The 12,288-nt window shown below is 35.2% G+C and overlaps 1 protein-coding gene across 8 annotated transcripts in view; it reads right to left on the reverse strand.

Annotated features, from left to right (window-relative positions):
• Nucleotides 1–12,288, reverse strand: part of ARMC3 (armadillo repeat containing 3) — a 128,393-nt gene that overhangs the window by 91,245 nt on the left and 24,860 nt on the right. For all 8 annotated transcript variants that reach the window (XR_008912426.1, XR_001625184.2, XM_007504871.3 and 5 more), the window contains 3 exons: nt 10,305–10,373; nt 9,745–9,920; nt 5,458–5,652 (listed from right to left, as the gene is read on the reverse strand). Coding sequence is in view for 6 of the 8 variants with exons in the window: in XM_007504871.3 (XP_007504933.2) it covers nt 5,458–5,652; nt 9,745–9,920; nt 10,305–10,373 (440 nt within the window). In the remaining 2 variants the exon portion in view is untranslated. The remainder of the gene's footprint in view (nt 1–5,457; nt 5,653–9,744; nt 9,921–10,304; nt 10,374–12,288) is intronic.

Raw genomic sequence — 12,288 nt, forward strand, 5'->3', positions numbered from 1 at the left:
ATCTCTACGCCTGGCTCTCAATCCACTGAGCCACCCAGCTGCCCCCAGTGTCTAATATTTAATGAGGATTCAGACGTGAGCAATTCTAACTCTTTTAGGGATTTTGAACAGATGCTGGGTCTCTATAAGAAATTATGTGGTTCTATTTACAGGAACAGATTAGTAACTTTTTTAAAAAAACCCTTACCTTCTGACTTAGTGTCAATAATAGGGGTCAGTTCTAAGGCAGCTAAGTGGCAAGGGCTAAGCAAGTAAGACGTGTCCGAGGTCAGATTTGAAACCAGGACCTGCCTTCTCCAAGCCTGGGTCTCTTCCTCTGAGCCCCCTAATTGCTTCAGACTAGTAACTCTCCTGAAATTGATGGTTTTAGATAGTTGCCCAGAGTATGAATTGTTCTTGGTCATAGGGCTTGTGCGTATCAGAGGCAGGACTTGACAGCAAAGCCAGCCTCTCAGAAATGTATAGTCATCGATAGGATATGTGAAAGCAATCATGAACATTTCAAAATTTCTTATTATTAAAGAAGTCTTTGTAAAGTCTAGAAGAGAAGGTAGCCTGGCAGAGAAGGCAGAGAGCCAGCCTCAGAATTGAGAAGACCTGATTTCATATCACATCCCTGGCACACACCCACTCAAATTCCTTAATTTCTCAGTGCCCGAGGCAGGCAACATTTTCAGACTGCCATTTGCAAAACAGTGATCCATCTGAACCCCACAGGGTGGGTTTCCTCGCTTGGAACTGCCTACAGCAGCGAAAAGATGAGTCGGGGCCAAACAACAATAATTATGATTTCCGAAATACATGTCGATTTATAGTAGGTGCCTTTCTGAAACTTAGAAGCTTCAGGAAGAACATATTTGAAATAACATAAAATTGGGCAAAGAAACAGCTAAAGGGATATAGAAAAATCAGTGTCTGGTATTTAAAACATGACAGAGATGATTTCTTTATGTCTCCTCTTATTTGGTCAGTATAATATATTCACAGTCTCAGAAATGAAAAAGTAAAATAATAAGATATTAATAAGTTAATAATTGTATTATGTGATGTGTGAACTGCATAGGCAGAGTTATAATTACTGATTCTCTGTGTTGTCTTCCAACCACTAGGTCATGCTGCTTCTCCATTTAGAATTTAAGGCTAAATAAAATTCAAGAAGGACAAAACTTTCCAAACTATGTTTAAAACCAACAATGGGAAAATGACAGTATAAATCTTATAAATGTATATTATACTTGATCATAAAAGTATGAAATGATATTATCAAACAAAACATGAAGATAAAAGAAAGGCAGTAGAGTTAGCTATAAATTATTATCCCAAAGACAAATAGTGATTCTTTTCTGAAAGGAGAACCTGCTTGTAAAATATACCCCTCCCTCTTGACCTTAATAAATAAGACAATTTCTGATACTAGATTTATGTTTAATTCACTAAACTTTAAATTTTTTTTAAAGAGAATCTCAAAACAAACTTATACATACATATACATTTCATTGCTCCTATGTTTGTTCTAATTTACTTCTTAGAAAGCACTGGATACAATTCAGAAGATCCATTCTTTTAAATATCCTTTCTTTTCATTGTTTCCTGATGGATACTCTATCCCATTCCCCACAGAGACTGTTCCAAGCCTCCTCTACTCTTCTCAAATTTTCCACAGTTTTTTCTTTGCCCTGGCTCTCCGCTGAGAGCTTTGCCTTAAAATGTCTTTCATTACAATTAAATAGATCCCATTTCTCCCCTTTACTCTTCTCAAAACCCATGGACATTCCTTATTCTGTCTTCCTTTAATGAAGAGGTGACTCTTCTCCTCATCAAGGCTAACCCCTCAATGTACCCTTGATTCTATCTCTGCTTCCATCTTGTCTAGCAGATTGCCCCTCTAATAATCTCCTCTTTCTAATCTTGCATGCCTCCCCCTCTACTGGTTCCTTCCTTGCTATCTAAAAACATCATCTAAGTTTTGCATCATCCTGGAACAAACCCTCAATAGATCCTACTATCAGCTCAAGTTACCATGTTCTGTCTCTTCTCCCATTTACAATACTAGCCATAGCTGTCTGGGGCTCCTTGCCTTCATTCTATCTCCTCTTTGTGTTCTGGCTTCTGCCTTCATCAAACAACTGAACCCTCTTTCTGAAGGTAGTAGTAGTTAACTCCCAATAGCTCATCTGATGATTTTTACTTCTTAATTTTTCTGCAACATTTGATCCTACCAATCAACCACTTCTGGCTATTCTCCCTTTTCTGGGTTTTCATGGCATTGCTTTCTTGGTTCTCCTCTAATCTACTTGACCATTCCTCTGTATCATTTGCTTGTTCATCGTTCATATCATGCCCCCTAATTGTGGTTGTATCCCAAGGCTTTATCCTGGGACCTCTTTTGCTTGTCCATTCTCTTTCTCTCCCATCCTCAAGTCTCATTGGCTTCATTATCATCTTCATGCAGATGACCGTCCACATCTATAAATCCAGCCAAAGTCTTTCATCTGAGGCTCCATTTGTACCTCTTTAACTACTTAATAGATATTTCAAATTGAACATCCTACCAGAGTCTCAAACTCAATTTGTCCAACATTGACTTTCTCCAAAGATACAGCCCTATTCCAATTTCACGATTTCTAGCAAAGGTACCACCACTCTCTCAGTCTCTCAAGTTTGTAGCCTTAACATTTATCTACAAGTCCTGACACTCCTTTACCCCATATATCTGAGCAATCCCCAACATTATAGCTCTCTTATCTACCATTTTTCTTTACTCATATGGCCACTTTCCTCAACTCTCTAGTAGAACCCAGGCAAACTGGTGTCTTCTGGCAGTTCCTCATCTCTTACCTCAGGACTTTGTACTGGCTATGCCTCATCATCACAAGGGTCTCTTGGAAATTGTCAGTTCAGCCAAGGCTCTGGGATTTGTAAAAGTGGCTAACTCAATCCAAAGGCAAACACTGGGAAATTTTATCTGTTTTCCCCACTGTTTGTTTATTAGTGGTGTTTTTCTCTCTGATTTACCACTGAAGGAATTAAGAATGGTTATTATGACTAATTCTATGACTGATAAGAATTTGACATTTTTGATCATCTAGAATTCAAACTTGTTTTTGCATGGAAACTGACCTGAACCTTACCTAACTCTCATGTCTATTTGAAAGCTAATTTAAAATAACATGGTAATGTAGTCTTGGGCTATTTAAAAATTAATACAATTTAATAAAAATATATTTTTGCCCATTAGAAACCCATATCACTTCTAGGGTTTTTTTCCTTCTCTTCTGTTCTTGCCAATTGAAATCTATTCTCACAAATGTTTTGGCATAAATTTTTGCTTTAAATAATCAGTCAAACCTTAATCAAAACTCCTTTTCTTTTTAAATGCAGATTTCTAATTTCTTATAACTTGAATTGACATCTAGCTTTTTCACTATTTAAATTTTGAGAGAGCATAATTTCTCAATGTTAGTATTAGTATGATGGGCACTGGGCATGTAATGATGAGAACTGGTTTCAACTGTTGGTTCTGACATTTAGCAAATTGCTTCACTTCTAGGAGATTCTCCCTATCTTCTTGGACCAATTAAGTGATTCAGTGTATAGAATGCTGGACCTGGAGCCAGAAAGACCTGGATTCAGGGGACAGCTATGTAACTCAGTGGATTGAGAGCCAGGCTTAAATATGGGAGGTCGTGGGTTCAAATCTGACCATAGATACTTTCTAACTATGTGGCAAACCACTTAACCTCCCTTGCCTAGCCCTTACTGCTCTTCTGCCTTAGAACCAGTACACAGTATTGATTCTAAGATGAAAGGTAAGAGTTTACAATAAAAGAAAGACACTACCTGTGTCACCCTGGGCAAGTTACTTAACCTCTGTCTGCCTCAGTTTCTTCAACTATAAAATGAGGATAATAATAGCACCTACTTCACAGGGTTGTTCTTAGAATCAGATAAGATCATTGTAAAACATCTAATGAATGATAGTTTCTTCTCACCCTCCATCCACCACACAGGGTTGTTGTAAAGAGCGAATGAAATCCTACTCAAGAAGGCATTTTGTATACTCCAAAACAGTATATAGAAAGGCACTATGAAAAAGTAGAAAAAGTGCCAAAAAAAGTAGGAAAAAGTACTATGCTTTGAAGAGATCCAAGTTTTCATGATGACTTTGGCATTACTGATTTACTTCTCTAAACCTCAGTTTCTTTGTCTGCAGAATGAGGCTAATAACAGCCCTGAGTTGTGACCTGAATGGTTAGAGGGAGTCCCTGATGTGATGATGGGATCCTAGATCCACTGAAGCGTGTTGCAACACTTACATAGTATACCTGGGGTAGCTGAAGATAACATGGAATGTGATATTAAAGCATGTTGCTAACTTTAAAGTTCCATAAGAATTTAAGGCAATGTTATTATTGAGATATGAAGGAGAGTGAGGTCAAAGCAGAAAGATTTTGTTTCTGACAGATTTGCTGTTTAGTCATTTTTCAGTTGTGTCTGATTTCATCATGACCCCATTTGGGGTTTTCTTGGCAATGGTGCTGGAATGGTTGGCCATTTCCTTCTCTGGCTTATTTTATAGACGATGAAACTGAAGCAACCAAAGTGAAGGGACTTGTCCAGGGCCCTACAGCTATGGCATACTTATTTGATAAAAAAAGTTATAGATTTTTTTTCAGAGCCTTTCTTATAAAACTAAGGAAAATCAAATCCAAAATATAGGATTTTTAAAAACTAAGTGTTCAAAGAGATCCTTAATATGTCCTCAATGTCCTCTTCCATCAATGAATATTGAGGAATTTTCATGTTGGTATAGGATACATTGTATAGTTATATTATGAATTGTCATTTTATAAATTAATATCTCATTTTCCATACAATTACTTGTATATATAGTAAAACCTTACTAGTTTGAAATTTCTGATATTTCACAGTTTATCAATGCTTAGCAAATAATACGATGCTCATAAAAATGTAAGTTAATATTATGAGCAGTATAATGAAGAGATATTTTAAAATGTCAAGAGAGCAAATTGTTTTCAAATAGTTACAAGTATTTCTGATGAACTATTTATATGTCAGTTACCAGTCTTCTATATTGATCTATTGGAAAAATTTCAGAAGGACTTCTAGTAGGCAACACTTCATTATCCAAATTGTTATTATAGTTATAATATGATTTTATTTCTTTTAAAAGCCTTTGATAGCTTTGGGGTTTTTTTCCATAAATTTAAACTCATCTTATTCCCAAATAGTCTGAATAAGTGAGGTATTACAGTACATTGGTTTTTTAAACCAAGGAAGATTACTGAATTTTTCTTAAAATATTTTTATAGTAATCTTTTTTTTTTGGCCAAACTACCTTTTTCTTTCTGGTTATTATAAATTCGTGAATGCCTTCCTCAAGAATTTTAAAGAAGGTTTAAATTTAAACAATGATAGTCACATTTTTTTAAGCACCTTAGTTTCCAGAATTTTAAGAATTTGTTCCGGTCCTTGGGAGTCTCTGAAAATTAGTCTGCTTTCTCTATCATTGGTAACAACTTCTAAGGTCTTGAGAGCCAGCAATTGAATAATTGGAAATTCAGACTTCAAGAGCTCCATTATAGGAGGGATTGCACTTAGGTCCTGAATTGCCAAACGACAATGATAGTCCTGCCATGGGATACAAAAAAACAAACACACATCAATAATGCAGAACACAAGGCATTAGTGAAGAGATTGTGTTTTCTAACATACAGCAATAAATGACCGTTTTGAGGCTTTTAGCTTTCCTTCTAAAATGAGTTATTTAAATATGTAACAATAACTTCACAAAACTGAAAAGATTCATTAAAACTTGTATATGTAGCTTACCAGGAGGTAGGGAGACCCTATATCTACCATTTGTATTACTTAAGGCATTCTTTACTATATAGAAAATTCTCCTATTAAAAATGAAGTTCAAATAACAATCTGCTTTAAAAAAAAAAGACTTCCAAACTCTAGCTAATGACTCATTTATTTAAAATACAATGAAGTTGCAGTATTTTTATGTGAATAACTCCTTGCAATTGAGGGGGGAGGTATAAACAGTATTTAATCTGTTTCTGATTCAACTTGGCTTTCATTCAACTTTCATCTGGTTTTCATTTATAATGCACAGATTGTGGTATAGAAGGGACTTCAGAGACCATTGAGTTCACCCTTTCATTTTACTGCTGAGGAAACTGAGGCCTCTAAAATATTAATTTAATTAATTAATAATGAAGCATCAAGAGTAATTAATTAATCAAATTAGTTAAAATCTAAAAGATTAAGAGACTTGTCCAAGGACATAAAAGGGAGAAAACTACAGAAGTAGGATTTGAACATAGGTAAATTCTGAATCTTTTTCCATTGCTGTGTGTTGCTTCTTGATAAAATCTGGTCTTGTTATTTATTGAAAGTGGAATTCTATAAAGAAATCATATCCTAATATGATTGTGAATCAATTTGATATTTTAAATGATTCAGAGATGATATTTTGATACTCATGAAATTATGGAATAGTAGAACAGAAAGAATCATATCTTCTTATTTTATAAATAAAACCTAAAGAGGTTAAATAGACTGCCTAAAATGACACAGAAGCTTTAGATTTTTTCATTTTCTTAGTCTCAGTGAAGAATATAGGTTGAGAAATGATGACGTTAGTGCAGTTACCATAATGACTCTATACAAGAGTTAATAACTCATTAAATATATTTCTTTATCAAGAAGAGACATAAGGTAATAGAATGTTGGGGTTAGGAGACACCAAAACCTCCCTCAAAGATTTACTAGATGTGCAATCATAGACAAGAATTTATTCTCTTAGTGGTCCAATTTCCTTAACTTTAAAAGGGGAGAAATAATATTTGCACTAAGGGTTGTTATTAGGAAAACATTTTATTATTTACTGACTTGCCCATCTGCATGCTCAGTAGAATAGGTCAGAGATCTTTATGTGGAATTTTTACAAATTCTCTCCTAAGAATGAATGATTGCTTTGGATGGAGAGGTAGGAAGCATGATCAAGAAGGGAGGCTTCTATTAATTCCAGAGAACTCTATTAGGTTTCAAAGAGAGCATTCTACTGCTTCAGAATCTTAGAAGGTTTATCTTCTAAACCTAGGAAAACTTTCTCCTGTCCCATATAATTAGTATGGGAGAAGATATGATCAGCTCTACCACTAATGTATGTAATTTTATAAGGGGGTCTAAATTATCTATGTATTCAAATGAATATGTGTTCATGGAAATATTTATTAGGTATAGTATGAGGGTAAGGAGAAATTATTTATAACTAAATATAGAGCTCTTTTTGGATACATCAGGAATGTCTCTATAGAAGTATTTTTCATCCTGGTAATAATAATAAATTAAAATGAAATAAGATAAATAATAAAATCATACATGATTAGATCCACTATTGATGCCAAAAAGCTTTCTTAAGGTATATAGACACCGTGGGATTTCTGCTATTAACTAAACCAATTTTCAGCGATTGTCATTTAATGTAAATAATTCCTTTCATCATCACAGAGATGAGGATAATTCCTGGTGGGACTGGGATCTATTCTGAATAGGGAAATGTTTTTTAGGAGGCAGTAGTAATTAGACAGGAATTAGGAAAGGGAAACAGAGCAGAGCTCCTTTTTCCTGAGAATTTCTGTCAGGAAAAGAAGAAAAAAACTTTCAGGAACACTCACATGGTAGGAAAGCCATAATTAGAGTTATATGATTAGGGTTTTGTCCCTAAATTTTATAGCCATTAGATATCTTTAATCATATACATAATCATTCCAATGTCACATGGTAATTAGGCATAGATAGTAAGCAATTCATATAAATAACTATCACCTTTATGTAGTCAAACCAACCATTTCTGGAGCAAAGCAAATGGAGGACTTGGCAAAGCAGGGCATTGCTCTCAGGTCTTTCAAGAATACTTCAGAGGGACCCAGGTCTTTCTGATTTTCAGCAAGGAGTGCCAAAGTATTTCAAGAATCCATGGTAGGCAAATATTCTAGACTCCAGATAATGAAAGTCAGGATGGAGAAAATATAAAAGCCCTGAGCCACTCTTGTCTTGAGTAGATATTCCCCTTCATGGAAGAATGAAATTCTGACAAAGTAATCTAGATCTTAAGTTCCAGACAAGTAGTAGATAAAAGGAGGAAGAAGACCAACATTAGGGAGGAAATTGGGGAATAAGGGAGTATGCATTATTCAATTTGGGCACTCGAGATCACAAAATCTATTCTTTCCTTCTGGGTCCATCCTTGTAGAGAGTAATCTGAAGAGAGGGATTTAAAGAAAGAGTTCCTAACCAAAAGTTTCTGTGAGATACCACCTTAAATTTCACCAAGTAGTGGTTCAATTGGTTTAGCAAGTAAACATTCATAGAAGGGGAAAAGGGTGAGGAAAAGAGTCAATGGAATTATGCTGAGGTGCATGGAGCTTTGATTGGAGAAGAGAAGAGGATATAGAAGGGCTATAGAGCCACCAGGGAGCAAAGAGAAGACACTATATGCTGTAAAAACCTAGAGCAGTGAAGAAGATCAGAATGGGAGTCAGGAAAAATGGAAAAGAATTCCAAAGGCAAGTAGAAACAGAATACAGAAAGAAGGATGGGAAAGAGATGAAACTGAAAAGGTTTCTATGGGGCTGGATATTTTATAGTGCGCATGACTTCACAGGCACAAACATTTGTGGGATCCTTCTCAGAGAAAGGTCCAGGGAAAGGACCAAAGGCCAAGAAGTTAGCTATACAAGGGACAAGAGGGCATGGATCTGTCCTTAAAGGGACACAAACCAGCCAAGCTAGCTAGAGGATTGGCTGGATTCTTCCTTGTAGCGGTGTTGTGTCTTGGTTACAGAGTTCAAGTAGGTAGTTAATTAGTCAGCTAGGATTTTTTATGTGCCTACTATGTGCCAACCACTGTGAAAAAGCAAAAGCAAAGCAAAAAACCCAGTTCCTGTTTTCAAGGGACTTGCTTTAAATAATGGAGTAGATAGCTTGCAATCAACTATGTGTATGTATATAAAAAAGAGAGAGAATAAAATATATTAAATATATAAATATATACTTATTTAAATATACACAAATATAAATATTTAAATAAGTATATATTTATATACACACATATATGTGCATATATACAGGATATATCAGGGATAGTTTCAGAGAGAATGCACTAAGATTAAGGAGGACTGGGAAACTTTTCTTACAGAAAGTAGAATTTTAGCTGAGACTTAAAGTAAGTCAAGGAAGCTAGGAAGCAGAGATGAATGAGTAGAGAGCATTCTAGGTATGGAAAACTATTTGTGGAAATTCATGAAGTCTAGCCATGGAGTAAGAATACAAAGGAGTCCAATATGACTAGGTAGAAGAGTAAGAGTGGGGGAAGAAGAGAGGAGAAAGCAAGAAAGAAGTAAGAAAACTGGAAAGATAAGAAGACGTCACAGGGGTGGGCTGGAGCCAGTTGTTAAATTTTCAGTGTGAACGTTTATACCTCAGAAATTGGCAAATGCTACAAATTAGAGCTAGTCTTTTTTTTAAATTATTTTAATTGACAAGACGTAAATGGTAGAGAAAAATGTTAATAATACAGATTAAACTTAAAAGTATGTTATGGGCAAATGATCTACTGAGCACTATCCTAAAATGTATCATTTTCAATTTCTTCCTATAAATTCTTATAATAAACTTTTTTTATTCAAATACATTTGAAAAGTACATTACCTGTACCAGGTTGTAAAGACATTCAATAGAGTTCTTCTTAACATCAGGGTCTGGACTCCCAAGAAGTCTGACGAGTGGTTCCATTCCACCATACTCAAATATTTGCACTTTACTGGTGTATTCCACAGACATGTTTGCAAGGCAAAGGCTGGCAAACTCATGGATCACTACTTCTTCTGTATGTCAAAAACAAATAATGAAATAGTACATGTTCATTTGTTCAGCTATTAAAGATGGTTGAAAAAGCAAACAACCACAAATCTGAAGTTTATTGAAAATGAATCTTAAGCCCAATCACCACTGAAACAATTTAGAATGAGTGCTTCCCTGTTTTTTGTTTTGTATGTTAACAATCTCAATAATGTCAGTTGATTATGTATTTGTCAACTGACCTCTAAACCTTAAATCTAAAAGAATGGATCTAAGTATTTATTAGGGCCCCCCCTTTAGTGAAAAACTGAATTTTGATTTGAGAATTTTGTTATCAATTTTTTCATTAAAAATTTCCACTGGGTGGCAATAGTTTCTTTTTTTTTTTAATAAATACTAAGCAAAGTTACCTTCTGGTGCCAGCTGAGCAATAATTGAACTCAGGATATCTAATTCCCTTAACACTTTTTTAACGTCATCTACAAAAAGAAAATGAAAATTATTTGTTATTTAAGAGAAATGGGAAAGCATAAGTAGAATGATAAACTGCAATTTAATGTTTTTATTGAATATGGAAACAAACAATTATAAAATAAAAATATTTGTAAATCTTCTATGACATAGACTTACTAACCTTTCAATATAAAATACTTTTCATAAAAGATAAACTGAGTCAAAAATTAGAGTTTTCATCCATGCCAAAAGTGTTCTTTGGCATCATGTACATCCCAAGGCATTATGCAAGCCTAAATCTTAGTAAGACCATGCTATTGGAAGACTGGGATACCACATACAATTCTTTTTTTTTTTTTGCTGATTTGTCAATTCATTTATTAATGATACTTATTTGTTCCAAGAGGGTGATATTGGGGGATGGGGATATCACACAAAAGTGACATACCACATACAATTCATAGTAAAGACTGAAAAGAAGAAAAGGAAATATATAAACTGAACATTTCTTTAAAGAGGAAACAATATTACTATTATGTTATAATATTTGGAGGCACTTTGCTTATCAGTTTATTTATTTCTTTTAAAACAACTAGGGAATACTAAAATTATACTTTGAGAAAACGATCATTCAAGGAGATCATTGGCTATGTTTCTGCCAGTGTCAGGGAACCTAGAATATTAAATATGAAGGGCAAAAGTAAGATATTAAGCAGGAAGCACCAAAGAGGTCTACCTGCAAGTCTGAGATGAAGGATAAGAAAATGCTTCAGGTGAATAGTAATTCTCATCTTCAGAAATGGGGAAATGAGTTTGCAGAAGAAACTTAAAGATAGGATTGTGATGTAGATTATATACTTCGCTTGGGTTGCACTAGATGGTACAGTGGACAGGGAGCAGGGATTGTAGTTCAGATCCAGCCTCCAACATTTACTAGTGATACCACTCCAGTCTTGTTGCCAAGAAACCCCTCCAAAAAAGGAACCATGAAGAGTTGGACATCACTGAAAAACTACTGAACAACAATGACACATATCTCAGACGTCTGAGTGAAGAATTAGTGGGAAGGGGAAGTCCCATATTGTACTGGAGATGTCACGGTGTGTGATTTTTATGTTAAATCCAGCCAGACACAAAACCAAAATCAGATTGCCACTGATAATTTGTTTTCCAATTGCAAGTTGTTCAAATGTGTATGCTGCTGTAATTTTAGGGTTTAAGAGAGGATTAATTTCTGCTCTGTGGGAAACTAATGAATAATGGACGATAAAGCGCTGGTCTCTGCACGTAGATACCTCAAGCTATGGTTGAACAACACTCAAAGAGCAGTGGTTCCTTGAAATAGCCAGATTCATCACAGAAGAGAAAAGGACTGTCTGCACACCAGAACTGAATTTCAACCAAAGGAGTAGGAAATCCCTGGTCATAAGGGAATCTCAAGCTTCCTTGTCAGTAGACCTTTCTGCAGTCAACTTGGAAGAGATGCTACTTTGATAATGTTGTTTATGTGTCAATATGCCAAGGAAGTCTCATGTCTACTAATGGTCAGAGGCTTTTTGAAATCACCTTTTTTTAGAGGGGATAATTGCTAACAGGACAGGCTGTAATTTAACCAAGGGAACTCATAGCAGAGGCACAATGGATCTGTGGTATTACAAGATCACCATTTCCATGAATCCTCCCACTCTGGAAACAGGAACAGGAGGAACAGGTAGTTGGGGAATACATGCTCTGTTTCTTTCACTCTGAACATATCATTCTCTAAGTCCACATATGTGTCCTTCAGAAGTTGGGTCTATCCCAAATTACATTTTAATATGCTTAGGAAGCTTACCATATGTTGGAATGCTTTGATCATATGAAAAATCACCCTCTAAATTTACTGTTTTGTGAGTTGGGTTGCATACATATTGAACGTTCTGAAAATATGGCACTGTCTAT

This window comes from Monodelphis domestica, chromosome 5 (assembly GCF_027887165.1).
Source record: "Monodelphis domestica isolate mMonDom1 chromosome 5, mMonDom1.pri, whole genome shotgun sequence".
In the NCBI taxonomy this organism is placed as follows: Eukaryota; Metazoa; Chordata; class Mammalia; order Didelphimorphia; family Didelphidae; genus Monodelphis; species Monodelphis domestica.